The sequence below is a fragment of the Elephantulus edwardii genome, unplaced genomic scaffold (assembly GCF_000299155.1).
Source record: "Elephantulus edwardii isolate Elephantulus edwardi_28Jun2011 unplaced genomic scaffold, EleEdw1.0 scaffold00009, whole genome shotgun sequence".
Taxonomy (NCBI): domain Eukaryota; kingdom Metazoa; phylum Chordata; class Mammalia; order Macroscelidea; family Macroscelididae; genus Elephantulus; species Elephantulus edwardii.
This window is the reverse complement of record NW_006399759.1, coordinates 34715964-34743843: the sequence shown is the minus strand read 5'-3', so window position 1 is coordinate 34743843 and position 27880 is coordinate 34715964. Positions and strand designations below refer to the sequence as shown.

At 41.5% G+C, this 27880-nt stretch overlaps 1 protein-coding gene across 3 annotated transcripts in view; it reads left to right on the top strand.

Moving 5' to 3' along the window:
• Positions 1-27880, top strand: part of GREB1 (growth regulation by estrogen in breast cancer 1) — a 117383-nt gene that overhangs the window by 42041 nt on the left and 47462 nt on the right. For 2 of the 3 annotated variants that reach the window (XM_006880674.1, XM_006880673.1), the window contains exons 9-16: positions 2015-2200; positions 5660-6010; positions 10896-11024; positions 11740-11868; positions 12513-12710; positions 13404-13584; positions 14934-15129; positions 16723-16859. In XM_006880674.1, the coding sequence (XP_006880736.1) occupies positions 2015-2200; positions 5660-6010; positions 10896-11024; positions 11740-11868; positions 12513-12710; positions 13404-13584; positions 14934-15129; positions 16723-16859 (1507 nt within the window). The remainder of the gene's footprint in view (positions 1-2014; positions 2201-5659; positions 6011-10895; positions 11025-11739; positions 11869-12512; positions 12711-13403; positions 13585-14933; positions 15130-16722; positions 16860-27880) is intronic. The other variant, XM_006880675.1, reaches the window with a different exon arrangement.

Sequence of the window (27880 nt, the reverse complement as noted above, 5' to 3'; positions counted from 1 at the left end):
TAATAATTTTAATGAACATTTACAGAGATTTTGGATTTTCATTCATTCATTGCTGCACTTTTCTCCCTGCCCAGCCCTCCCCCCCTCCCCAGTTTGCTCCTCTTCTTTGAAAAGTAAAAGAAAGACTCCCCCCACACACACACAATCCCCTCCCCACACCTCCTCCCACCTTTCCCAAGTACATTCCATTGTGCCACTGTAATTGTGGACTCTTTTGATAACCATAATACCCTATCATACATCGCTTTTAAATTTTTTCTTTCCCTCATCTGTTTCAGTGCATTATACACAATTTATCCATAAACTGTTCTCTTTTATAACAAACATTTTTCTTTTATGTCACAGCTTGTAAACCATTAATGTTCATGAGCAGTGATTCCCACATTACAGTCCATGCACCAGAAGAACCAGTATCACCTGGGATCTTGTGAAATTTGTGAATTCCCAAGTGATACATTAGAATTAGAATCAAGCCCCAAACCTGCGTTGAAAGCCCTGGAGTAGTGTTGTCTGCCAACAACAAAGAATAAAGAAAGAGAGGGGACACCAAGAATGGAGAAGAGACAGAGAGCCAGGAGAAAAGCTGAAAGAACTGAAGCCCCAACTGCAGCTTCCCAGTGTCTTTATTGAAAATTGCTAGGAAACAAATCACAAAGAGAATTCTATGCAAATGAAGCTAAGCTCTTTCTATTGAAAACCTTATGCTTAACTCAGGAGGGAGGGATTAGTAAATACAATCCAAGAATTGTGAAAATGCCTAAAGTCTGCCTTGGTGCTTAACCCCTGTGACCTGTCTTTGGTGTAATTCCAGCTTGTATCTGTGCCTCCCTCATATAGCATTTGGTTTATCATTAATCTTTAGTTTGAAATTTGGCTTCCCACAGGGTAACATCTTGCAGTCTGGTTTAACAAGTTTTTCTTGAGTCTAAAGCATGTTCAAGTTTGAGGAGCACTTTCATGAAGAGTGTAAACTGTATTCCAGTCACCAAGTTTAGCGCCAGATCCTACCATGATGAGTCAGCTTATCATCCTATGCATATATCAAACAGTTTTTATTATCTGAGTAACTCTATGAAGATTTGACATCTTCATCTCTGTTAAAAGATACAGAGGATTAGAGTTAATGCTTAGCATAGTATAGAAGGTATTTTAACTTGGATGTGGATTCTCTTACCTTTGAGAGTGGTCATTAGAATTAATCTTGTAACAGTTTGTCAAGTTTTGTCATTATCTTATGTCTTCTGGTCTGTGTTTTCTAAATCAACTGACCAAAGACTCTTGGGTAGATGCAAGATAGAATAAAACACAATCCTTCTTGCCAGGAGCCAAGAGGCAAACTCTGGCAAACAATACAGGGCACAGATCCAGATGTTGCACACACAGCCAACTTACCATTGGTGCCAAAGGAGTAAAATCAGCATTGACTCTTTGTCCATGGGAGAGAATTTCTCTGGACATTAGTTTCTTTACTCTGTGAAAGAAGGATGGGCAGTCTTCACCTGTGCAATTTGTAGCTTCTGAAAACCCGCTGGAGAGTCATCTGTACTACAACCTGTAGAATAAGGGATTTCACCAAATGAACAAACATGTGAAAAAGCTCTTTTCAGTTATAGATTGCTAGAACCCATTCAGGATTAACAGAAGGGTGAGGTAGTGGGTTAGATCAGCAGTGGCTGGAAGATAGTAATTTCCTGGAAAAGGGCTCTTACCCTACTTGCAACTCACCTGTCTTCTTCAGTTCCCACACTCAGGGAATTTGTACTGACTTGTAGCTGACAAGTGTGTGCTCTGGGCCAGTAGTCAAATAAATGCTGCATCCTCTTCCCTGTTGTTGCCATAGACCAATGAGTTGGACCCATAGCCAGTCCTCCAGCAGGTTTTGAGAGGCAGTAAATCGCATGGGAGCTGATTATTAATTTTTCTCCCGTGGATCCATTGGTGGGTTTGTGTACCTGTGTGTTGGCAACGCAGTTCCTTACCATTAAACCATCAGAACTCCCTTCTCTCTTGGTAGGCCACGGAAACTTCCCCTACCTCTGTGGGAACCTGAACGATGTTGTTGTAAGCCCTCTCCTGTACACGTGCTACCAAAATTCCCAGTCCATCTCGCGAGCTTATGAGCAATACGGGGCTTCCACAATCCAGCCTATCTCAGAAGAGATGCAGCTCTTGCTGACCGTCTACTATCTCGTCCAGCTTGGTGAGTCTCTCTTGGATCTATTTACTGGAAACCACTGGTATGACAATCAGTGACATTGAGAAGTACTAAGTGCCTTTTGAACTGGCCACCAGAACACTTTTATTTATTTTTTTTTAAAAATTTTTTTTCATCTTATTATTTTTGTGTGAGTGTACCATCAAATCAGATCTGACTGGTACAGGAGGAGATTGTCCCTCCTTCCCTGGCAGAGCATCTGGTGGATTCGAACCGTGCACCTCTGGGATTGTAGTTTCAGGTCCTTGCCACTGGGCCACCAGAGCTCCCCACCAGAACGCTTTTAAACACAGTTTAGACTAGGAGATGAGACAGGAAGCTGAGACCGTGTATGCTTACCTCCAGCTTATCCAGATAGAAATAATGAACCATTATAGAGCTCCTGTAGTACTTAACACACTGGAAAAAAGCTTGAAAAGTTAATTTACCTGTTTCCTAGGCACTGAGTATATGCAAGGATATAGCAAATAAAGTCTTCTCTCAAGGAAAGTGAGAGAGATAATTGACAAATAGAAATAAAGCAGGCTGAAAAGCTGAAAAGGGATGTGTGTGTGTGTGTGTGTGTGTGTGTGTGTGTGTATGTATGTGTATAAGGCTGATTTTGGATAATCAAGAAAGGCTCCTGTGAGCAGAGTCCAGAGTGATGGGGAGAAGACCACCTTGTGAAGATATGGAAGATGGGAAAAGGGGGTGGTGAAAGCCGAGAGGTGGCCAGGGAGCAGTTTGGCCGCAGCAGTGTGAGAAAAAGGACAGGAGTAAGGGGAATTGTGGCAGGGAAATAGATTGTAATAAAGAATTTGTTTGACTTTAGTTACATTAAGAAATTACTGGTCTGTTTTTCAGCAGGGGACTGATGGGATTGCTATTTTCACTTTTAAAGTGAAAGGCCCTATTTGTTGCGTGTGGAGCCAGGATAGTAAGGGGAACAGGGTTGTGGAGGTGTCCTGGTGATGGTGGTGATGGTGATGACCAACAGTGGTAACTTGGACCACTTAGGGGTAGCTATAGCCCTGTGGCTACACAAGGGGCATCTCTGATTTGAAATTGCCAAGACAGAGTTCTGTGAGATCATCTGGGGAGTGATTGTGTATGGAGAAAAGTGCCAAGGTCTGAGCCCTAGGAATAACATGTCAAGGTCACAAGGGGGGGAACAGACAGATGGAGTAGCCAGTGAGGCTGGAAGTCTGGGTAACTGCTGCTGAGGACAGTCAGGAAGCTGGGCCACAGCCTTGAGGTCTGCTCTTCCCTCTTTTCATTCACTGCTACCCTCTTGCTGTGGTTCGGCTCCCTCACTTTTACCGCCTCTCCTTTCCTTGTCTTTATTGCTCTCTGGTTCTGTTTTCTTTTGCTCTTTCTCGTGATTACATCAGTCCATCAGAAAGTCATCCTGCTAGCTGGCCCTCTAAAACACCCCTCGGTCAACTCCCTTTCCTTCCTTTCCTTCTCTGCTGCTGCTCACCTCATCCAGGCTGGCTTGCTTGCCCCCTGCTCTTCACATCTGTTCAAAATGCTCACAGCCCTCCAGGGGTTCCCCTCAAATGCATAATCTAGGCCCCAGGAGATCCAGTTTTGCCTCTCTCTCCCACCTCTCAACACTGCTACTTCCTGCCACTGCTTCAACCACTCTTTCCTTCCTGAAAGCACAATCTTGGTCTTATCCAGATGATTTGTACTTTCTGTACCTTCTACATGACATACTCTTGTCCAAGACACTTGCAGACTTTGCCCCCTCACACCATTTGAGTTTTGATTCACATTTCACCTCCGCAGTGCTATTTCTGAAGACCAAACAGCATGAAAACATGGTTATGGTAAGGAAAGAGGCAAGACTCAAATAGTGTGTAACAGTCACTGTAGATGTTTAATTTCAGAATATGAAAAACAAGACCGAGACATGCCCTGTTAGGGTAGTGGGATTATGAATGTTTTATATCCACCTGTATTTTCTTTCAGTTGTTGCTAGTTGCCTGTGGAGTTATTCTCACTCTAGTGATCCCATTTCCACCACCTAAAGACTCCTAAATACGAATGAACATTTAGCATATATTGTTTAGTGCTGTCAAGTTGACATCCATCCTCAGTGACCCTAGAGACCCTGGCTGAGCCTGCACCAGCTTCATAATCTCTTCTGTGCTTGAACCCATTGTTACAGCCACTGTGTCAGTCCGTCTCCTGAGGTCTTCTCTTTCACTGACTTCATGCTTTTCCAGGTGTATGGTTCCTTTCCAGGAACTAGCCTCCCCTGATAACATGCACAGTGTATGAGGTGAAGTCTTTCCATGTGTTATTAACAAGTTAATTTACACATATTCCCAAAACATGGACTGTGCAAAGGCCTTTGACTGTGTGGATCACAACAAATGGTGGCTAACCTTGAAGAGAATGGGAATCCCTGAACACTTAATTGCGCTCCTGTGAAACCTATACTTGGACCAGGAAGCAGTCCTCAGAACAGAGCAGGGAAACACTGCATGGTTCAAAGTCAGGAAAGGAGTATGTCAAGGATGTGTTCTGTCTCCATATCTTTTCAATTTATATGTGAAACAGATCATTCGGGAGGCTGGACTTCATGAGAAAGAATGTAGCATCAGGATTGGAGGAAAACTCATCGGCAACCTGAGTTAGGAAGATAACACAACCCTGCTTGCCGAAACTGAGGAGGACCTGAAGAACTTGCCACAGAAGGTCAGGGACTGTATGTAGTCTTTAATACGAATTGAAGCTCAACATGAAGAAAATAAAGATTCTCACAACTGGGCCAGCTGGCAGCACCATGATAGATGGAGAAGAGATTGAGGTTAAGAATTTTGGCTTACTCGGTTCCAATCAGTACTCTTAACACCAGCAGTCAGGAAGTCAAAAGACAAATTGCATTAGGTAAGTCTGCTGTCAGGGACCTCTCCAGAGTGCTGAAGTGACACTAAGATGTGCTTGATCCAGGTGTTGGTCTTCTCAGTTACTTACTATGCATCAGAGAGATGGAAAATGACTAAGAATGATAAAAGAAGATTTGATGCCTTTGAGTTGTGCTGGAAAAGAGTATTGAACATACAATGGACCACCAAGAAAACATACAGATCTTTCCTTGAGTAAGTGCTCTTTGGAGGCATGGATTTTGGAGCTCTATCCCACATACTTTGGGCATTTTGCTGGGAGAGACCAATCACTGGAGGACTTCATACTTGGAAGAAATTCAGGAGAGGAAGACCCTAGAGGAGACAGATTGACACAGTAACTATGGTAATGGGGTCAGGTGTGTTGGAGACAGATTGGCTCAGGATGGGGCAGAGTTCGGAGCTATTGTGCATAGCATCGCAATGAGTCACAGTCAACTTTGTGGCACATAACACAATTCCCCACATATCCCTTGTGCATATGTAAAGCCACCTGTGCCAGACCGTAGACCAGGCACTGAGGCATTTTTCTCTCCTTGTTGTTTGACAGCGGCTGACCAGGTGCCCCTGATGGAGGACCTGGAGCAGATCTTCATGCGCTCCTGGCGTGAGTCTCACCTGACTGAGATCAGACAGTACCAGCAGGCGCCTCCACAGCCCTTCCCGCCCGTGCCCAGCACCGTGGCTCCTGTGACATCAGCGCAGCTGCCCTGGCTGGCTGGCCTTGCCGCCAGCTCCTGCAATGACAGCGTGCACATCATCGAGTGCACCTACTCCCTGGCAGAGGGCCTCTCTGAGATGTTCAGGCTGCTCATCGAAGGCAAGCTCGCCAAGACCAACTATGTGGTGATCATTTGTGCCTGCCGGAACTCGGCCATCGACTCCTGCATCGCCGTAACAGGTAAGTCCTGGGCCAGGCCCTCTTGGCTGGTAGAAAACCTTATCAGTTCTGACTCATCTTGAGGCTCCTGCGGGTCCCTACAGGCTATGCCACCAACATTCCCTGGTAGAAAACTAATTGTGTTTATATTTTAATCTCCCTTTTTAATTTCCTCACCTTTTGCTTCTGCTGCCTCGCCTGAAGTTTGTAGTAGTTAAAGTCCTTTTAGAAATGTTTGAGCCCTTGGTACGAGCTATGTAAAGCCCTCTAGGTCATGCTTAACTAAATGTTTATTCTTATTTTAATGGCAAGTTGAACAGTTCACATTTCTTCCCTTAAGAATATGTGGATCACATTTGGAGTCTTAATCCAAAATTTGAAAGTCAGTGGTTGCAGTTGAATTGCTTCTGGCTGACGGTGGCTCCATGTGAGCCGCAGTAGTACCATGCTCCATGAGACTGTCATTGGTTCTCTTGGTAGTTGACTGTCAGACTTTTCTTTAGAGGTGCTTCTGAGTCAAGCCTCCAACATTTTGGATCACCAATATGTTACATAGTTGTACCTTCTAGGGACTCCAGTTTAACTGACCTGGGTTGAAAACTTGGTTCTACCATGCACCCGACCTTCAGTTGATTCAACTATAAAATGGAGATAAAAAGTTTTCCTTCTTGTGCTGTGTTACTGTGGGTTAATAAAAGAATTATTGTTATGTGCCTTCCAGTCGAAACTCACCCATAGCTGACCATAGCAGGTTTTCAGAGGCTGTAAGTCACACAAGAGGAGATTGCCCATCCTTCTCCCTGGTGAAACTCTCATACAGTGGTTTCAAGCCATGTACCTTTAGATTAGCAGTATAATCCCTTATCAGTAGGCTACCAGCGTTTCCTAATAAAATAATTAGCTTATTATGAAAATACCTGTTGAAACCCTACTGTGTAATAATAACCTTTGTCCAAGGTGTTGGTGATACAGTCATGGGCCCAGCTAATCCCCTGCTTTCCTTGCATTTCCATTCCAGAGGGAGAGGCAGACAGCACAGATGAGCATATACTGTATTAGCTGGCAAGTGCTGTGACAAGACTTAGCTCAGGGCAAAGTGATAAGAGAATTTTGAATTGAGGGATACAGTTTCTTTTGTTAATATATATGTTTTACTCTGATTTAGTTATAAAGTTTAAATATATTGGGATACAGTTTTGTTTTTTTTTTGGGGGGGGGATACAGTTTCTTAAGGAAGTTAAGAGATATTCTGTGTAATGACATGATGTTAAAACAGAAACCTGAGGGAAGTGAATGAGCAAATCAGGTAGACACTGGGGCAGAAGGAGTGCTCCCCAAACTGTAACTGTGTGGATATATGCTGTGCTGGGCATGCTGGGGGGACAGTGTGAAGACCAGAGCGGAGGGCAAAAGGCTGTGCAGGTTCTTGGTGGCTATGTAAGAAATTTGCATTTTTCTTAGTAAGATGGGAAGCTATTGGAAGGCCTTGATCAGAGAAGGAACAGAAGCTAACTTTGTTTCTGAAAGATTACTCTGTATAGAGGATGTTGTTGTTGTTGTGTACCATGGAGTTGGAACTGAACCATAGTTGACCCTCCCATGGGTTTTCAGAGGCAGTAAATCGTATGGGAGAAGATTGCCCATTCTTCTCCCACAGAGCAGCTGGTGGCCTCGAACTGTGTGCCTTTGGGATTGCAACACAGCTTTTTGCCAGTAGACCACCGAAGCTCTGTTTGGAAAAGAGACTTTTTTTTTTTTTGGTTGGTTGGTTTGTGCTGTAGAGTTTAGCCAAATGAGCTCTGAATCCTGCCCTGTCCTGAGCCAATCTCGTTAATTCTGACACAACCTCCATTGCCCCAGTCACTGTATCAATCTATCTCATCAGGGTATTCCTCTCCTGTGCTGTCCCTCTATCCTTCCAAGCATGATGTCCTTTTCCAGGGACCAGTCTCTCCTGGTCATGTGCCCAAATTATGTGAGACGACTCTTCAAAATCCTAGCCTCCAAGGAGAAACTTGATTTCTCCCTCTCCAAGACGACCTATTTGTTTTCTTAGCAGTCCATGATATGTTGAAGACTCTTCTCCAGCACTACAATACAAACACATTGATTCTTCTTCTTCTTCTGTTATTTTTAGTCATTATCCAGCTCTCTGATGCATAGCAAGTAAATGTGAAGACCATGGCTTGGATTAAGTGCATCTTAGTTTCTAGACTGACATTGTTGCATTTCAGCCCTCTGGAGCAGTCCCTGATAGCAGATTTTCCCAGTGCAATTCATCTTTTGATTTCCTGACTGCTGGTGCCAAGAGTGTTGATTTTGGAGCCGAGCCAGCTCAGTTTCCTCTGTCTATCGTGGTGCTGCCAATTAGAGTTAGTTAATTGGTGAAACCCTGTGTCCAACAGGGAGGCTGTTTATTAATCCAGGTCTGTGGTGTCTTGGCTTAGCATGAAAGAAAGAAGGTGGAAAGAATCGACCCAATTCTGGTTACGTTTCATAGTCTCAGCTTTCAAGATTTGCTGATAGGTTGCACATAGATTGTGAGAAAAACAGAGGAGGATTTTGGCCTGTATAACTGAAATAAAATAATACATTTCCTATTTATCTAAATGGGGAGAAACTATAGGAGAAGCAGTTGTTTTGTTTTTTTAATTCTTTCCATGCAGAGGGCAGTAGTGACCATCATACTGAGAGTGGATCACAGGTTGTCTTGGTCTAAGTGTTATATTTCCCCTTTGAATTGTTGAAAGTTCTCGCTAGAAGTGTGTCATTCTGTGGCTTCTGTATTGCAAGTTCTTCCTTTGCTTGATTACTGATCCCTCAAGAATCAGTTTCTCCTGGAAACCTTTGCTCGCTCTTCCTTCTCCAACATGGAGAAGTTCTCTGGAAACTTTTCTCTCTGTTCTTCAGTGTCTGACTCTTTCTTCTTGGAGAGTAAGTCCTTCTGTTTACCATGATTCAGTGTAATTTACTCTGCTGATGTGCTTGTCTTACTGCACTGTGATCTCCTTTAATACCCAGGCTCAGGACAATGCCTGGCTCATTGTAGATGTACCATAGGTTTGTACTGAATTTAATTGAGATGCAAAACTACATTTCTGCTTATTCTCCCTCTTTTGGGTAGAGGGTGACATTGACATTTTTTTTTTTAATTTTTTTTTTTACATTGACATTTTGCTGGACAAATTTTATCTGGAAAATCAAGGGCTCCAAAAATGGTGAAATGATGAAAATTACGGCTCCAAAATTTGGCATAATGCCAGTTGAGTGTTTCCATAAACACATGTAACCCTGTCTATGCTTACTCATTTATGCCAAGAAATTTGGAAGACTGTCTGGAAAACTGACTGGGAAAATCCATACTTACATCCATTTCAGAAAAACAGAATTTAGTGGAACATTATGAAACAATATTTACACAAGTAAAATCTTGCCGAAATTTTTTTAATAAGACTGCAGCAAATACATTGAGAGGGAATTGTGAGAAATCCAAGCTAAATTCAGATGAGGCCAGCTTGTTGTTGTGTACCTTCGAGTCGGAATTGACTTACAGCTTTCAGAGGCAGTAAATCACATGGGAGTTGATTGCCCATCTTTTTCTCACAGAGCAGCTTACGGATTCCAACCGCATACCTTTGTATTGACAGCATGATTCCTTACCACTAAGCTACCAGAGCTCCCTAAGAGAGGCCATAGAACAAGTGATGTCATTGCAGACATCAGATGGATCTTGAGAATTCTGGAAAGATGTTGACTGTGTTTCATTGATGATACAGAGATTTTTGGCTGCGTGGATCATAATAAATTGAAAAGAAGGGAATCCCAGAACACTTACCTGTACTCCTGTGAAAGTGGAACACTTACTAAGTAGCAGTCATTCTAAAATTATAAGGGGATAACACATGGCTTAAATCAGAAAAGGTGTGTGTGAGGGTTATATCCTTTCACCATACGTATTATGGAGCAAACAATCTGAGAAGGTGGACTATATGAAGAAGAATGTGGCATCATTATTGGAAGAAGATTCAACCATCTGCAACATGAGATAACACAACCTTACTTGCTGGAAGTTAAGAGAACTTGAAACACTGAAAATGAAAGACTACAGACTTCAATATTATGACTAGCTTGGTCCACAGAGGGGAGAATCATGGAACTTTTGTCTCACAGACTTTGGGTATGTTATCAGGAAAGGTGAGTTCTTGGGACAGATGATCATGCTTAGTAAAATAAGGATCATCATAGGAGAGGAAGGCTCTTTAGAGATTGGATTTCTAGAGTGACTGGAACAATAGGCTTTCACCCCATAGAGACTGTGAGGAGGCATTGGGCCTGTCAGGTTTTCATTCTGACTGATGGCATAGGGTCACCCTGAGTCAGAACCAATTTGACAGCACCAAACAATAACAACGTGATTAATAATAGGAGTGATGCAATAGAGAGGAAGAAAGAGATGGTGCATGGGAGAAAGGAGGGCACTATTAGAAGGTAATATCCTCGAGCAGGGGAGGTCAAATAGGCTTCAGGGCACAGGTGGAAGTGCTAGTCTTAGGCACTTGGGCAGGCCCCCCACCCTAATAGAAAAATACTGTGTGAGCCTTTCTACAGGTTGGCTGATAGATCTCTGGATGGGAAACGAACTAAATTTTCTTCTGATTGCTCCATTTTTTTTCAGTTACATAAGCAGAAAGGAAGCCATCAAAGGAAGCCAATGTGCTGGAAGTTTGAAAAGCAGAGAGAGACATGAAATCATCTAGTAAAGTGGCAGAGTAAATGGACTAGAAAAGTGTTACAGCGTCATTAGACAGCACTAACAATTCCTGGAACTAGAAGAATAAAGGCACAACCAGCTCATGTGTTGATTGTAAATGGGGAGATGTGGTGAAATTTGTTGTTTGTTTTCCAGGAAAATACCAAGCCCGGATTCTTTCCGAGAGCCTTCTCACCCCAGCAGAGTACCAGAAAGAAGTCAATTATGAGTTGGTGACTGGAAAAGTGGACTCCTTGGGGGCCTTTTTTAACACCCTCTGTCCAGGTAGGCTTATAGTGAGGCAGATAGAGAATCCTGTATACAAAAGAGAGAAATAAGGCAAGACTCAATAGGAGTTGACATCGCTGAACACCTCCTCTCATGGACCTGGTAGGGCTGGTGACCTGGATTTAAATATCCCTCTCTTCTGTCACTTTATGTCCACTTTTTTCTTGCGTTGTCAAGGGTCATTTCTGACCAGCAGTCATTTCCTACTTGGGTTGTCAGATTGTTCTAGAAGGGGACTTTGTGATTTCTAACTGCACATGAGGTTCTTGTGCCTGGCTCTTCTGCTTCTCTTCAGTCTCATCTGTCACCACTTGCCTCTCCTTGTGTACTGCTGAAACTTTTTCACTAGAAGTGTGAGTTCTGTGGCTTCTGTATTGTAAATTCTTCTTCCTTTGATCACTGATCCCTCAAGACTCAGTTCCTTCCAGAAACCATTGCTCACTCTTCTTCTCCTACATAGAGAAGTTCTCTGGAATCGTTTCTCTGTCCTTCAGTGTCTGACTCTTTCTTCTTGAAGAGTAAGTCCTTATATTTACCATGATTCAGTGTAATTTACTTTTCTCTTACTGCACTACTATCTCCTTAATAGGACAAGCAATACCTTTAATACCCAGGTGCAGGACAATGCCTGGCTTATTGTAGATGTACCTTAGGTTTGTACTGAATTTAATTGCAAAACCACATTTCCGCTTATTCTCTCTCTTTTGGCTAGAAGGCGACATTGACATTTTGCTGGACAAATTCTATCAGGAAAACCAAGGCCATATTTCTTCTTCACTTGCTGCCTCCTCTGTCAATAAACCAGCATCTCTGGATGTCAGCGGGGTGCCAGCATGCACAAGTGAGTAGAGAGAGGTGCTGGGGATCTGGGCTGGCAGGGGCAGCTACCAAGGACCCCAGATGCTGAAAGGAAGGTGCACCAGGGGCTTGTCCAAAAGGCAAAGTTAGCAGCAAAGTAGACTTCATATGTAATTTTAATTATCATCTTTAATGATAAATTCATTTGAAATGTATGTTTGTACACTTTTCCCAAGATAATATATTTGTTTTGATGCTGGCTCATGAATGCATTGTTGAAACTTTTTCTAATAAGTCCCTGAAAAGCTGTAATAGTCTCCTTCTGTACCTGGGAACTTGTTCAGGTCCAAGATGCTCTCATCCAGCATCTGGCCACGTATCATCTCTTCAGGATGGCTTGGCCCATTGAAGGACAGTAGGCCACTGCCTCTTCTGTGCTTTTCTCATAGCTTCATTGAAATGAAGAAATATAGGCAAAATGCCCACAGTATGTCGCACACACCAGGTACCTGATACATGCTAACGTGCCTTCCCTTGCCTTAGTCACTGGTGAGTGTATTGCTAGGCAGAGGTCTGTGCTGGGTCCCTTAGCTGAATGGTGTCCTTATGGAGTGTGTGACCCGGCAGAGGCAGGCCAGGAGCCCCTTGCACTCACAGCGTACCTCATGCCGTGGGCTCTGGTTCCAGGCTACAGTGTGGAGCCGCACTGTGTCCAGCCCTTCCAGTTGGCAGTGGCCCAGAAGCTCCTCTCCCATGTGTGCTCCATTGCTGACTCCAGCACCCAAAACCTGGACTTGGGATCCTTTGAGAAGGTTGACTTCCTGATTTGTATTCCACCCTCAGAAGTGACTTACCAGCAGACTTTGTTCCATGTCTGGCACTCAGGTATGTGATCTTTCAGGGCTCGGTTTTCAGTCTCATGTAGAGAAGCTTGATTTGGATTTTGCATTATTGTGAAATAGACAGGGCAAGTGTTGTGATCCTCGTTTTGTAGATCTTGAAATTGACGATGAATTCCTCACAGATGAATGGATTTCACAAACTGTAAAAGTTAGAACCATGACTTGAATTTTTGTTATATCACATTCTAGCCAACATTCCAACTATGTATGACTTCAGCTTCATACATTTGCCCTGTCCTGTGATATTTAAACACCTGAAATGCAGAGTCAGTGTCTTCACTCAAAAGATGAACTCTCTTGTGGGGTCATGGAAGACTGTATGACATTCAGACCAGAAGATGAGGAGGCTAGGTGGTGGGACCTTTCCTTTCCTTCAGTCACACGGAGCTTAAGATCAGTTACTTCATGACCAGCTTTTCTGGTGCCCACTTGGTGGGCTGCTGTCTTGACAGTCAAGCTGTGGAGCAGACCTGTTCCTCTGTCCCAGCTTTCCATATGTCAGAGTAGTTGTTTATTTATGAGTTTGTCTGCCAGACACAGCTGTGTCTTAGGAATCTCTGTAGCCCTGGTATATAGGAGATGCTTATATAGGAGGGACTTTTGAGTGAATTGACAGGTGTCTGTTGAGGGAAAGTGACAGTGTTTGGAGTTACTGATATATTTTACTCTGTTGCAGGGGTTTTGCTGGAGCTTGGCTTAGAGAAGGAGCAGATGACCAAGCAGAGAGTAGAACAATACGTTCTGAAGCTGGATGCAGAGGCTCAGACAAAATTTAAGACCTTCCTGCAAAATTCCTTTCAGAATCCACATACGCTCTTTGTCCTCATCCACGACCATGCCCACTGGGATCTTGTGAGGTTAGAGTGGCTTCTTACATGACAAGGTTGATGTTTTCCTCCTTTGAGATAATATATGTGGATGAGGCCTGGGACGATGAGGGCAAGTCTTAAAAAGGCCAGATTATTTTGAGGGCTTGATGCTTATAAACGTTATAGATTTTTTTAGAACTGGAAGTTATCCTAGGAGTATCTGTTGTAATCCTTGAAATTTGCCAGTATTCAAACCAAGGGCCAAAGAGAGGAAGTGTCTCAATCATATCCTGGAATGGGGTGGGGGTGGGAGGTGTTAGCTATGAGGCCCAGTAAAAGGGATGATTCCCCTAGTGCGGCCTGATGTGCTTTTCCTGTGTACCTGTTGGTATTAAAGGAGCCTCACAGGCGATGCTGAGGTGTGTAGCAGGCTCTTCCTAATTGAGACTGCCTCGGGTCTGGTATGGTGCCCTTTACTTACCTCATTAAAAGGTATGTGAGTCTGGGTGAATTTGATATTCATCTGTCAGAAGTCTAGTGGAGAATCCTGCTTGTTTAGTGTGAGACTGGCCATGGGGGCTGTGTCTAGATGTGCCCACTGAGGTGGAGGAAGATCATCGACCCAGATCTGGGAGGAAAGCTTTTATTTTCTTAAACATTTCAGATTGCCCAAGACCTTCAAAGGTTGCCTGGAAAAGGAGTTTTAAAGTTAAGTCCATGAATGAGGTTGGGAGAACTTGAACATCTTGAAATGATGTTCCAATCAAAAACTTTATTGTGATTATCCATTTTGGTGGTAGATTTCTCAGTGGTTATCTGCCCCCCTAAAGATTAAATACTGATTTGATAAAGTTAAGTCTTTTTCCTCTAGGTATACAACAGAATAATCAGAGATAATTATTCCGTAAAGAGAAAGCGAGACTGAGCTAGGCTTCCATCTAGGTCTTAGTCCAGAGTACTTCCTATTCCTTCACTGCAGCTTTTTAAATTTAGCATACACTTTACCATTTTGTGTCCTTTTTTTGGATCATTTCAAGGTCAGTGAGAATTTAGGGGAAAGGATTTAGCCCCATCATATTAGACTAAAGGAGAAAAGTGAACACATTGAACACACCTGGTTCACAGTCACTGTGCTAAAGGAGTAGATGAATTATGTAAGTTTAAGCTGTCTTCTGTATCCTCCCTTTTATCAGCCAAGATTTTAATAAGTAGTGACAACTAGGGTAATCCTTCACAGGTTGCTGACATGCAATCTTTTCTCCTTAGTTGCAGGCTTCACTTTTTGGGTTCAAGTGGAATGGGTTTGGTTTTACATGTATTCAGCTGCTTGGTCCTTGTGAAATTATAGCACTGTATGAGGAACTACCTTGCTGATTGTTTTCTCTTTCCTCCCTCAGTAGCACTGTTCATAATCTCTATTCACAAAGTGACCCAACTGTGGGATTGGTGGACAGATTGCTCAATTGCAGAGAGGTGAAGGAAGCCCCCAACATCGTGACACTTCACGTGACTTCCTTCCCATATGCTCTGCAGACACAGCACACCCTCATAAGCCCATATAATGAGATCCACTGGCCTGCCTCCTACAATAACGTGAGTGTGGGGTGCTGGGTCCTAATTTGGCAATGGCTCTTGAACGTGGATAAATTTTGTTTGGTAAAAAAAATCTTGACTATGTCCTTGGAGATCAGGTGAATTCCAGCTCCTTGAATCTTTAACTTAACTCAGCATTAGATACAAGCCTGTCTTAGTGTATCTGCTGGCTCTCATCTTAGGGAAGACAATGCAATGAAGTCAGTTTGTTATTTTCTCCAGTGACTGGAGCTCTCTGACCATCTGAGCAGCTTTTTCAGGGTACAGTATAAAGAAGTGGAAGCTAGAACTCTTGGAACCTTTAGCAATTTGCCCTCCTTGTGGGGAGACTCTTTAGTTTGTCTAGAAGTCTTAAAAATGTTTCTGATTTTCCTTTCCCCTCACTCTTAAGCAGTGTAACACAAACTCGCCTTCCTAAATCCTAACACAAATCACTGAAATTTGGTGAGTTTTATTTTGCATTTCATTTCAGTCTGTCACCTGCCATTTTCTCATCAAAATAAAAGACCAGAACAGTTCTGATAATTAAAGAATCTTGGGTGGTCCTATGTGAAGAATTTTTTTTTCTTTTTCTTTTCTTAAATTTTTGGTTTTTTATTTCAATGAAAGTTTACGGAGACTTTGGACTTTCATTCATTCATTATTGCACACTTTCTTCCCTGCCCCCCACCAAGTTTGCTTTTCTCTTTGAAAAGTAAAAAAAAATCTTTGTTAGTCAGTCCCACCCTACCCTACCCCCACAGTCCACCCCAGTATACAGCTTTTATTCTGTACTCTTGTCATGACAATAATACCTAATTAGGTGAAGAACTTTTAAAGATACTAATGCATGGCACCTACCTATTCTTGCAGATTCAGAATCAGTAAATAATAATAGTAATTCATGCACCTCTTCCTTTGTGCTTTATATTCTGAGTGTTTTATGCATTCATAAACTCATCTTTGAGATAGGTGCTAGGATGATTTCTACTTTGCAAAAAGGAAAACGAGGCCCAGATGGAAGGAGGTCCCTTACTACCTCAGTGCAGCTAGGAAGTGACGGAACCTAGATTTGACCTAGATTGTCTGGCTCCACTGCCTTTACGTCTTTGGGGTGAAGTCCAAGCCTTTCTATTTTTAATAACCTTTCCCAGCTTGACTGGGCTATGAAGTTTTAGAAGCACTGATATTAGTTTAGGAGGAATTTATGTCAAGTAAAACTGGTTAGATAAATAGATTCCCCCCCCCATTCATTTTAATAGCAACTGAAATAAAAGTAGTTGATTTGTATATGCCTAAAGTCATCTTATGGCTGTACGTGGGATTATTTTTTTCTTTTTAATGAAATTGGACTTCTTCACTAAGAAGACATTGGGACCAAATACCTTCAGACATTGGGAAAACACTTGGCTAATGAGGGTGCATCATCAGTTAGAACGGAGCACGTTTTGCTCTGGATCTGAAGAGCTAAGGGATTTTTAAATGATATGCGAGAAACTTACAGCCAATAAAATTTAGACCAAGGTATTGATTCTAATGCCTGCTTGGTATGTGAACTTCTTACTATCCTGGTGAAAGCAAGATTTAAATGACTGATGTTCTTATCTGTTTTAGGGAGTGGACTTATATCATGAAAATAAGAAGTACTTTGGGCTCTCGGAATTTATTGAATCAACACTTTCAGGACACAGCCTCCCCTTGCTCAGATATGATAGTTCTTTTGAGGCCATGGTCACCGCGTTAGGAAAAAGGTACACTTTTCTCTCTTAAGTTACTAAATTTAGCTTCAAGTGTCAGCCGTGGCTTGCACAGTTAGCTGGTGAAGTCCAGGAAAGGAGTTCGCCTCCCTTCTTTCCTGAGTGACTCAGTCCTCCCATCAAGTGTGTCCTGGGTATTTCTGTCTTGTGTTTGAATCACTGCCTGTCAGATACCTTCGTTATGCTGTTGCTCTGGCAATTTTAGAGATGAGGATACTCAGAAATATGCTGGCATGAGGGATTATGTCTTTTGAAAATCAAGGTAATGATAAGCAAATGGTAGGAAAAGTACTAAGGGATACAAAGGAAAAGGAATGATCATAATTGACTGCTTTTCTTCTGTATATTTTCTGTCGCAACTTTATTTTCTGTTACAAGTTGTTCCAAGTTTTTTACTTTCATTACGTTATTTAGTCTTTGAAGCTACTCTGAAAAATTTCCTGTTATCTCTGTTTTGGGAATGAAATGAGGGGCAGAGAGACCCAGTGACTTTCTCAGGCCACACATTAGCTAGTGACAGAACTGACGGATGCCACGTTTGACTCCAGAGCTTTCCCTTTAAACCCCTTCAGACAGACCAACAAACTAGATTCTAGTGCAGCCATTTTGCAGATAAAGAAATTGAGGCCCAGAAAGGCTGAGTAATTGCTTCTATGCACACAGTTCATATCTGTCTTTTAAAGCTAGATAAGATCGTCTAATGCAAACAAAACGAGAGACTGGGCAGTTAACTAAGGACGGTGAAACTGGTCTCACATATGTTGGGTAGGTTTTCAGCAGAACCAGTCCTTGGGAAAAAGACAGCAGGCTGGTAAAGGTAGCGGGTCAGCGAAGCAGAGGCAGACCCTCCATGGGATGAATTGACGCCGTGACTACAGCTGTGGACTCAAGTATGTGGAGCTCGTGCGGGTGATGCAGGGTAACGCAAGGTTCCAGGCTGCTGTCCGTACATTTGCTTTGAGTCATAGACAATTCAGTGGCACCTAACAGTTAAGTGCCATTAATTGTTGGTGTGAGCTGGGCTTTGCCACCTGTCATCACATGACATTTGTTCCTCAAGCTAGCCTGTGAACAACATTGATTTAACTGTATACTAATTGTTGTTAAATCAAAAAAGTATCTCATTACCATTAAATTGGAACCACCTCAAAGCTGGCCTTCATTTGGGTTTCTTGAGGCTATGAATTGCAAGGGATGAGATTGCCCATCTTTCTCCCTGGAAGCTGCTGGTGTAGTCAGTGCACCAGAGAAGGAGTGCCTTTGTGTTAACAGACTGTGTCCCCAGAGCCCAATGTAGAAGAGTACTCAGGCCCATTCTCCAGCTCACAGATTGGCATCTTGCTCTTAGACACTTGGTGAGTGAAGAATTCCTCCTGGATATTAAATCAGTTATGGGACTTAGAGTCGTGCTGGATCCAAACTCCATTCGTTTGACCATGTGACCATTAAGTGACCAAAATCGACTACCTCCTGGGTCTGAGTCTTGAATCACCATTGACCACTCAGGAGATTTTAGGAAAGTTTTGTAATCTTCTATGGGATATTAATAATACCTTTCTTATCAGGATAAGACTGAGATGAGTTAATATATGTAACACATTAGGAACAGCACTCAGTGCACAGTATATATTCATTGGTAGTTGCTGCTCTCATCATTATCATCCTCTCTCTCTCTCCCCCCCCATTCCCCTGTCTCCCACTTCTCCCCCTTTGTCAGGCCTATCAAAGTTGGATTGAGGTTGACTTTTACTTTTCACTGAGCAAGAAGATAATATGAAACCATGGGATATTAAGTCATGGAGGATTGTAGGAACTGCTAGAAGTCATTTAGTGCTATCATCTCATTTTATAATTGTGGCTACTGAGAACCAGAGAAAAGACCTATGAGCTATTAGTCCTAGAATATGCACTTACCCACAACCTGTTTTTAACTACTTGGAACTCCAGTGGGGTTAGATTCTTTCCCCCCACTATACCATGCTGCCTTCTTAGGAAAACTCTCAAAACAATTAATTTCTAACAGCAAGAAACTAAGGTAGGAACATGCAGAGGTGTGGTCTCTTGACACCACTCACAACCAGACTGGAGCTTTGCCGTGTGCTGCAGAAAGATCTCACTGGGCAGCGGGGAAATCTGTTCACGGGACTATAAATCTGATCCAAGATTACTGTGACTTAAAAAAAAAGAAAAGATTTAGGCATATCACAAACTCCAGTTTTCATCTTAATATTTTTCTATAAAGCTTTCTTCCTTTAGAGTCAACTAGAGAGAGATTTAGACAAGAACGCAGTTCTCTGTTGGGCCCCAACCTGGCTGGGTACCTCTCTATGCTTGATTTGCAGGTGCTGTTTGGAACTGGGAGTAGTTCCTGCATCCCACGTGCTTGTCTTTTACAAAATTTTTATTGTTTATTGTATTTTCTTATTATAACTTAAGTGAGGCTAACTAATATGCTGCACGCACTTAAAATGATCTGTTTTCCTTCACCACATGATAGGGATCAAAAGTTTCTTCCTGACTATGTAATTCCTCCCCCTCAGCACCTCTCTCACTGTAGGTTAGTTTGTATTTATTAAGAGTTTAAAATAAATGGTTGCTGTGATGCTAAACACCAGGACACTGATGTGTCAAATGTGATAATGGTTACTCATGGTGGACAATGTTTGGTGGAGTTCCCTGATTAAAACAAGCTTGGAAGCAGGAGTGGCATCCACTTCCGAAATAGCTTGCCTCAGGAAACTCTCTGAACCCGGAGAAATAAAGTTTTACAAGTGTTCAGCTCTTTCATTCATAACTCAGATAATTGTTTTCATCTGTGTTATTGAATGGATCCCTAGTGTATTCCTTTTTAATTGCTAAGTAGTATTCTATTCCATATCTAAACTACTGTTGATTTATTTATGAACAGTTGGCTTATTTTTCAGTTTTACTATTCAAATAAAGCTGCTGTGAACACTCATGTGCCAAGCTTTGTGTAGTCATATGATTTCATTTCTCTTAGGTTACTATCTAGCACTGGAAGGGCTGTTTATGTGGTAAGCGTATGTTTAAATTTTTAAGAAACTGTGTCAAAGTGTTTTCCAAAATATTGCTATTTTACTTTCCATTCAGCACTGTATGAGAGTTCCAGCTTTTTCACAGCCTTAGCAGCACTGATGTGATTAATCTTTTTAATTCTAGGCATTTTGATAGGTATATAGTGTCTTTTCATTGTCATGTTAATCTTTCCTCATCTACTTGTTACACTAGATGTGTAAGCATCTTTTAATGTGCTTACCAACCATTTGTACCTCTCACCGGTGGAGCATCTCTTGGAATTGACCCCTTTTGTCATTATGAAACAAGCCTATTTAATCTGTACTCTGAAATGACTATGTGATATTACTATAGATACTCCTGCTACCATTTGATGAATGTTTGCATAGTTTGAAATTTCTATTCTTTGACTTTTAACCTGTTTGTGTTTTCATATTTAAAGTTAGTTTCTTGTAGGCAGTTGTTAATGTTGTTAAGTGCTGTCGAGTCGCAGGTGACTCATAGCGACCCTATGAAGGAGAGTCCTTGACGCTTGGGTGCCTTTCATCCTCTCTTCAGGTTCATAGGGTTTCTGGAGGCAAGCTATTATGGAAGTGGATGCCACTCCTCCTTCCAAGCTTGTTTAATCGGGGAGCTCCACCCCACTCTCTGTCTGCATTGGGTAACCAACCATTAATGCATTTGACACATCAGTGTTACAGTGTTCAGCCTCACAGCAACCAAAAGTGACTGCGGTACTGCAACTTGTACACCAGGGCTATACATAGTTGAAACTTGCTTTTCTAAAATATATATATTGTCATTCACTTTTCTGTAATAGTTCATATACATTGTTTAATTTATACACAAGTTGTTTTATACAATAGTGTCTGTACATTGTGTTATATATAATGAATTACTTTTATCTCTCTTATGTACACATTGTACCATACCTGGTTTTTCACCGTATCTCCTACTAATCTCTGCTCTCTTAGTGATTTCAGTTTGATCATCTGTGCTTTTCAGTTAAGATATTTATACAATTTACATTTAATATGCTTGTTTCTATAGTCCTACTTAAGGTTGTCACTGGCCAGTTCTTTAAAAAGTACATGGCCTGGTCTGTCTTTAGTGTGCCCTAGTTTGGAAGCATTGTGGAGCGAGCCCTCCATACCATGATTAATTGTCTAGTATTGGAAATAGCACTGGCCTAGCTTCCAGCATCACAGAAAGACATAAAACACCAAGTAGGACACCACAAACTGAGAGTCAAGTGAAGAAGATAAAAATATGCTCTCAAATTGGGAAAAAAAAACCCTAAAGAAAAATCTCAAGCCTCCATTTGCAGTACTGAAGCATTCTATTATGGGCAAAATATGGAGCAATGTTGGAAGTGTCAAAAGTAGATGGAAGGACAAAGTTACTGTACCAAAAATATATAATTGATATTCAACCATTTCAGGAGGTATAATATGATAAAGAATCAATGGTATTAAAGGAAGAAGTCCAAGCTGCCCGAAGGTATTGTGGAAAACCTGGGTCCAAAAATTGAAGAAATACCAATTGAGATTTTCAGCAAAGATAATAATGCTAGAAGGTTTCACTCATCTATGCAAAGACCAACTACCTGACCATGCCACCTGACCAACTGACTAGAAGAGATGTGTGCCCATTCTAAGGAAAATTCACTCAAGAGAATATAGAAATCATTGAATATCATAAATATCACATACAAATAAATTTTTACAGAGATAATTAAAAAACGATTGCAGTGTGCAACAGCTAGAAATTGAAGCCCTATTCAGAAGAGGGTATGCTATTTTATATGGTTCATAGATGAAATTAGAGAATACCAGAAGATGTTTATCTGTGTTTTACTGACTTTGAAAATGCCTTCAACTGTGTTGACTACAGCAAATTATAGTATGCATTGCAAAGAATAGGAACTCCAGAGCATTTTACCATCCAGAGGAATGTGTTTCATGGACTATGCAACATCATTTGACTGTGTGGATCACAACAAACTGGCTGGCTCTGAGAAGAATGGTAATCACAGAACACTTGATTGTGCTTATGCAAAATCTGTATGTGGGCCAGGAGGCAGTCGTCGGAACAGAGCAAGGAGACACTGCATGGTTTAAAATTGGGAAAGGTGTGTGTCAAGAATGTGTCCTATCTCCATGTCTTTTCAGTCTATATGTGGAACAGATTATCCCGGAGGCTGGGCTCTATGAGGAGAAGTGTGACATCATAATTAGAGGTAGACTTATCAACAAATCTGTGTTATGCAGATGACACAACCCCGCTTGCTGAGACTAAAGGAGGACCTGAAGCACTTGCTGCAGAAGGTCAAGAACTACAACCTTCAATATTGATTGAATCTCAACATCAAGAAAACAAAGATTCTCACCACTGGGCTGATTGGCAGCATCATGATAGATGGTGAAGAGATTGAGATTGTTGACAGCTTCAGTTTGCTTGGCTCTTCAGTCAACACTCTTGGTACCAGCAGCCAGGAAATTAAAAGAGATTGCATTGGGAAAGTTCTGCTGTCAGAGACCTCCCCAAATTACTGAAGAGCAACGATGTCAGCCTGGAGACTAAGGTGTGCCCGATACAGGTTGTGGTCTTTGCAGTTACTTGCTATGCATCAGAGAGCTGGATAGTGACTAGGGATGATAGAAGGAGAGTTGATGCCTTTGAGCTTTGGTGCTGGAGAAGAGTATTTAATGTACCATGGACTGTTAGGAGAACAAACCAGTTCGTTCTGGAGAGGGTGAAGCCAGGCTGCTCCTTGGAGGCAAGGATCCTGAAGATTCTTCTGTCATACTTTGGGTATGTTACAAGGCAGGATTAGTCCTTGGAGAGGGACATTATGCTTGGAAGAGTGGAGGGACAGCACAGAAGAGGAAGGCCCTCTGTGAGATGGATTGATTCACTGGGGTAATGGGGATAGGCATCTTGGAGACAATAAGATTGGCAGAGTTTAGGGCTGTTATATGTAGAGTCACTATGAGTCACAGGTGACTTGATGGCACATAACAACAACGTGTAGACCTGTACATAGACCAGGAAGCAGGTGCTCTAGTAGAGCAAACAAATACCACATAGTTTAAAATCAGGAAAGCAGTGTTCCAGTACTGTAGCCTTTCACCAGACTTGCTAATTCTATATGCTGAGGGGATTACTCAAGAAGCGGGACTGTACTAAGAAAAATGGCGCTTCAGGCTTTGGGAAAACTCCTACCTGTGATGTGCAGGTGACACAACTTTGCTGCTAAAAGTGAGGAGTCCTTTAAACACTGATAAAGACTCAGAGACCACAGCCTTCACTATAGATTACGCATCAAGTTAAAGAAAATAAAAATCAACTTTACTAAACTAATAAGTAACATTATACATGGAGGAAAGTTTGGCATTATTAATTCATTTTACTGGGATCCACAGTTGACATCCAGAGAAGCAGCATTCAAGAAATCAAGTGATATATTGCATTCAGCATATCTACTATTTCAGATGTTAATGATCAGTGAAGTCTCCTTGCCGATTAAGATGTGCCTGATGTAACTCAGCATTTACAGTTTCCTTATATGCATGCCACAGTTAAAAGTCTGGAATGTAACAGGGATTGCAAGGAGAATGAACAGATTTCTCTTGGGAAAAAGTTCAGCCAGAGTAATTTGTAGAGTGAAGGATGATAAGGCTTTATCTCATTTCCTTTGAGCATATTATTAAGAGGGACCAGTCTCCTGAGAAGGAGAGATAATGTTGTTCAGTAAAGTAGAGGGTCAGTGAGAAAGAGCAAGACCTTTAAAGAGATGGATTGAGATAGTTGCTGCAACAGCAGTGTGACTTAAGACTGGACATTGCTTCATTTGGTTCATAAATCACAGTCAGCTTCGTGACACCTAACAGCTAAACAGTGTGTGGTCATAACTTTATGTTGTCCAGCCAGCTATGACCCTGTGAAGAACAGATGGGAACTTTGTTCTGTCCTGCTCATTCTCCAGCATCTCTGCCATGCCCAAGACCATTGTTATAGTCATTGTGTCACTGAAAGTTACTCGCCATAAATTGGATAATGAATTAGGAAGACTGAAGAATTGATGTGTTTGAATTGTAATTTGTGAAGATTATTGACTAGACCATAGACTGCCAAAGAATAAACCAGTCTGTCTTGAAGGAAGTGTAAGAGTGCCCCTTCGAGGCAAGGATGGGGAAACTTCCTCTCACTTGCTTAGGGTATATTGTTAGAGAAGACCAGTTCTTAGATAAAGGCATTGTGCTGAGAAAGGTAGAGAATCAATGAAAGAGAGGAAGACCCTCATTGTGATGGGATGACCCTCTGACTGTGACAATTAAAACTGCAATCTTGTTGGTATTTTCTGTGTTCCATCTGATCTCTAGTTCATTCTTCTGCCATATTTTGGATCAAATACATTTTATTTTTTAAATATATTTCTTTTTTAAAAAAATTAATTTTAATGAAAGTTTACAGAGACATAGAGTTGCCAATCATTCATTGCTGCACTTTTCCCCCTATCCACCCCCTCCCCTGGATCAAATACGTTTTATGATTTCATTTTCTTTTACAAGTGATAACTCTTTGTTTTGTTATTTTAGTGGTTGCCTTGGAATTTGAAGTAACCTTGACCCCCGAACAATGTGGAAATTAGGAATGTCAACCCTCTCACAGTGGAAAATCCCAGCATAACTTTTCATTCCCTAAAACCATAACTACTGACAGCCTATTGATGACTTGAGGGCATTTCAGTAATGTGATCCATTTAACACATTTTGCGTATTTGTTGTATACTTTTTAACACTAGATTGTAAGGTATTATCCCAGAAATGCATCGTTTTCTTGCTTGCTGGCATAACTACAGCAGCAGTTCACAAATTTCCCATAGTGGTCCTTACGTGGATGCCTTTATCTTGAAATGTTAGGCAGATGCAGCTGCAGATCCCAGTCGATGGTACCTATCAAGCAATACCATGTTTTCTTGTAATGTTGTAATGTTGTGACTTTTTTCTGTATCTTGGGAGCCACTTCCCATGTCACTAGTGATACTATGTATAAGTCTCATGGAGTTCGTCAAAGTTTATGAGCTTGCAAGAAACATCATAAAAAATGTGCAAGAATCACAAGAGATTGCTTTTTACTATGATTTAAAATTTACTTGAACATAAATAGCTCACATGGGGATGCTTAAAATACAGCATAAAAAAAATTCATGTACAAGTGGACCTTTGCAGTTCAGACCCATGGCATTCCAGGGTCCACTGTATAGATCTTTAACTTAAAAATATCACTGAAAATTTAACTTAAGAGGGTAATTGTATGTATCTTTTAACTTTGACTTAAAACCTAGCTTGAAGTGATTTTATTTTACTTTCTATAGTTTATGAAATTCTTGCAAAAGTGTAATTCGATTTATCCTTTTCACTGTTCTGTGCTGTTGTCATAAATCTTACTTGCCCTTACATTATAAAGCTGACATTTTTCTTATTTTTGCTCTAGGGTATCAATCATCTTTTAGAGATACATATGTAGTAGGCAAATACTACTTCTTTATTTACACATATAGTTAGGATTTCTGGTGGGTTCATTCCCTTGTGTATATCCAGATTTCAATTTGGTATTGTTTTATTTCTCTCTGAAGTACATTCTTTAACATTTTTTAAAGAGTAGGTCTAGTGGTGATGAATTCTTTCAGCTTTTCTATGCTTGTTCTGCATCATTTTTGAAAGATGAGTCCCCTGGGCATAGACACATAAATTCATCTTTTTTCTTTGAGTACACTAAAGATATTCCACTTTCTCCTGATTTACTATTTCCATGAAAAAAAATCTTTTGAAATCTTGATCTTTGTTTCTCTCTGTAAGGTACCTCTCATCTAGCGCCCCTGTGTACAGCAGCCCTGAAACCTGTTCTGCCCTGTGCCAACTCACCATCTCTGACACACCTACATTCATTATTGTATATCAGTCCATCTCTTTTCTCTGTCCTTCCACCCTTCCAAGCCTCATGTCCCTCTCCAAGGACTGGTCCCGTCCTTGCACTGTGCCCAAAGTTTGTCAGATGAAGCCTCAGAATTCTTGCCTCCAAAGAGCAGCCTGACTTCACCCCTGTTGGATGAACCTGTTCTCCTGGCAGTCCATGGTATATTGAAAACTTTTCTCTAGCACCACAACTCAAAAGCATCAATTCTCTTTCTGTCCTCCCTAGTCATTGTCCAGCTCTCTGAAGTATAGCAAGCAATTGCGAAGGCTATGGCTTGAATCAGGTGCATCTTACTCTCCAAACTAATGTTGTTCCTCTTCAGTACTCTGGTGAGGCCCCTGACAGCAGACTTTCCCAGTGCAATTCGTCTCTTGATTTCCTGGCTGGTGGTACCAAGAGTGTTGATTGTGGAGCTAAACAAACTAAAGCTGTTAAGAATCTCAACCTCTTCACCATCTATCATAAATGCTCCCATGTTCTGTTGGACCATGATAGAAAAATAATTGAAACTGTCAACAACTTCATCTTACTTGGATCCACAATCAGTACACTTAGGATGAGCTGTCAGAAGATGAGGAAGCATATTGTACTGGGAAAGTCTGCAGTCAGGGCCTCTCCAGATTGTTGAGGAGCAATGATGTCACTTTGAGGATTAAAATGCGCCTGACTCAAGTCATGGTCTTTTCATTCATTGCTATGCATCTGAAATCTGAACAGTAAATAAAGATGACAGAAGAAGAATTGATGTTTTTGAACTGTGGTTCTGGAGAAGAGTACTAAATATTTTATCGACTGCCAAAAGAAAAATTAGATATGTCTTGGAGAAGATGCAGCCAGAGTGCTTCTTGGAGGCATAAAGAACAAAGCTTCATTTCACATGCTTTGGGAATTTCGTTAGGAGAGGCTGTACTTTGGAGAGGAACATCATGCCTGGAAAGATAGAGAGATTGTGAAGGAGAGGAAGACCCTCAACCAAATGGATTAACAGTGACAGGAACAATCGGCTCTACTGTGTCAAATATTTGTGAGGATGGCACGAGATGGGACAGAGTTCAGATCTGTTGTTCATAGGATCGCTGTGAGTCATACTTGATTTGATGGCACATAACAACAACTGCTATGTCCAATCGGTTGCTATTCCCAACCAGTTTACTTTTTAACCCAGACATTACAGTTCTTGTTTGTAGAAGTTCGCTTATGGTTGTTTTGTGTGGTTTTTTTATCTCCTTGCTTTAACATACAGAATACAGGTGTAGTAATTGATTTAGTGCCTTTTTGAGGGGGTAAATCTATTGTCAGGGACCTCTCCAGAGTGCTGAAAAGCAACAGTGTCCGTCTAGAGACTACTAAATCCAAATCTAAATTAGGAGTCTAGAGACTCCTAATCCAGGACATGGTCTTCACAATTACTAGTTATACATCAGAGATTTGGACAATGACTAAGTATGACAGAAGACCATTTGGTGCCTTCAAGTTGTGGTGTTAGAGAAGTCTTGAACAAACTATGGACTGCCAAATAACAAATAGGTCTGTCTTGGACAAGAAGACTAGGATTTTCAAGCTCCATCTCATATACTGTAGGCATGTGGTCAGGAGGGACTGGTCCTTGGAGAAGGACATCATGATTGGAAGGGTGTAGGGACAGTGCAGAAGAGGAAGACCCTGATGAGATGGTTTGATACAATAACTGGGGTGATGGGAGTTAGTATGTTGGATTTAGTGAGACTGGTTCAGGACAGGTAAAGGTTTAGAGCTGCAATGTACATAGGGTCGCAGTGGGTCACAGGCGACTTGACGACACATAACAACAACAATTTAAATGATCGTGTCCTTTCTATATCAGTTCCTATTGGTTGATTTTTTTCCTCTTAATAATGAGCTCTATGTGCCTAGTAAATTTTGATTTGATATCACTGGTCAAAAGAGAAAAAGAAAATGTCAGCAGTTGACGTGTTTGGAATCACAGAAGCCAAGAAAGCTTAAGATACAAGCTGTCA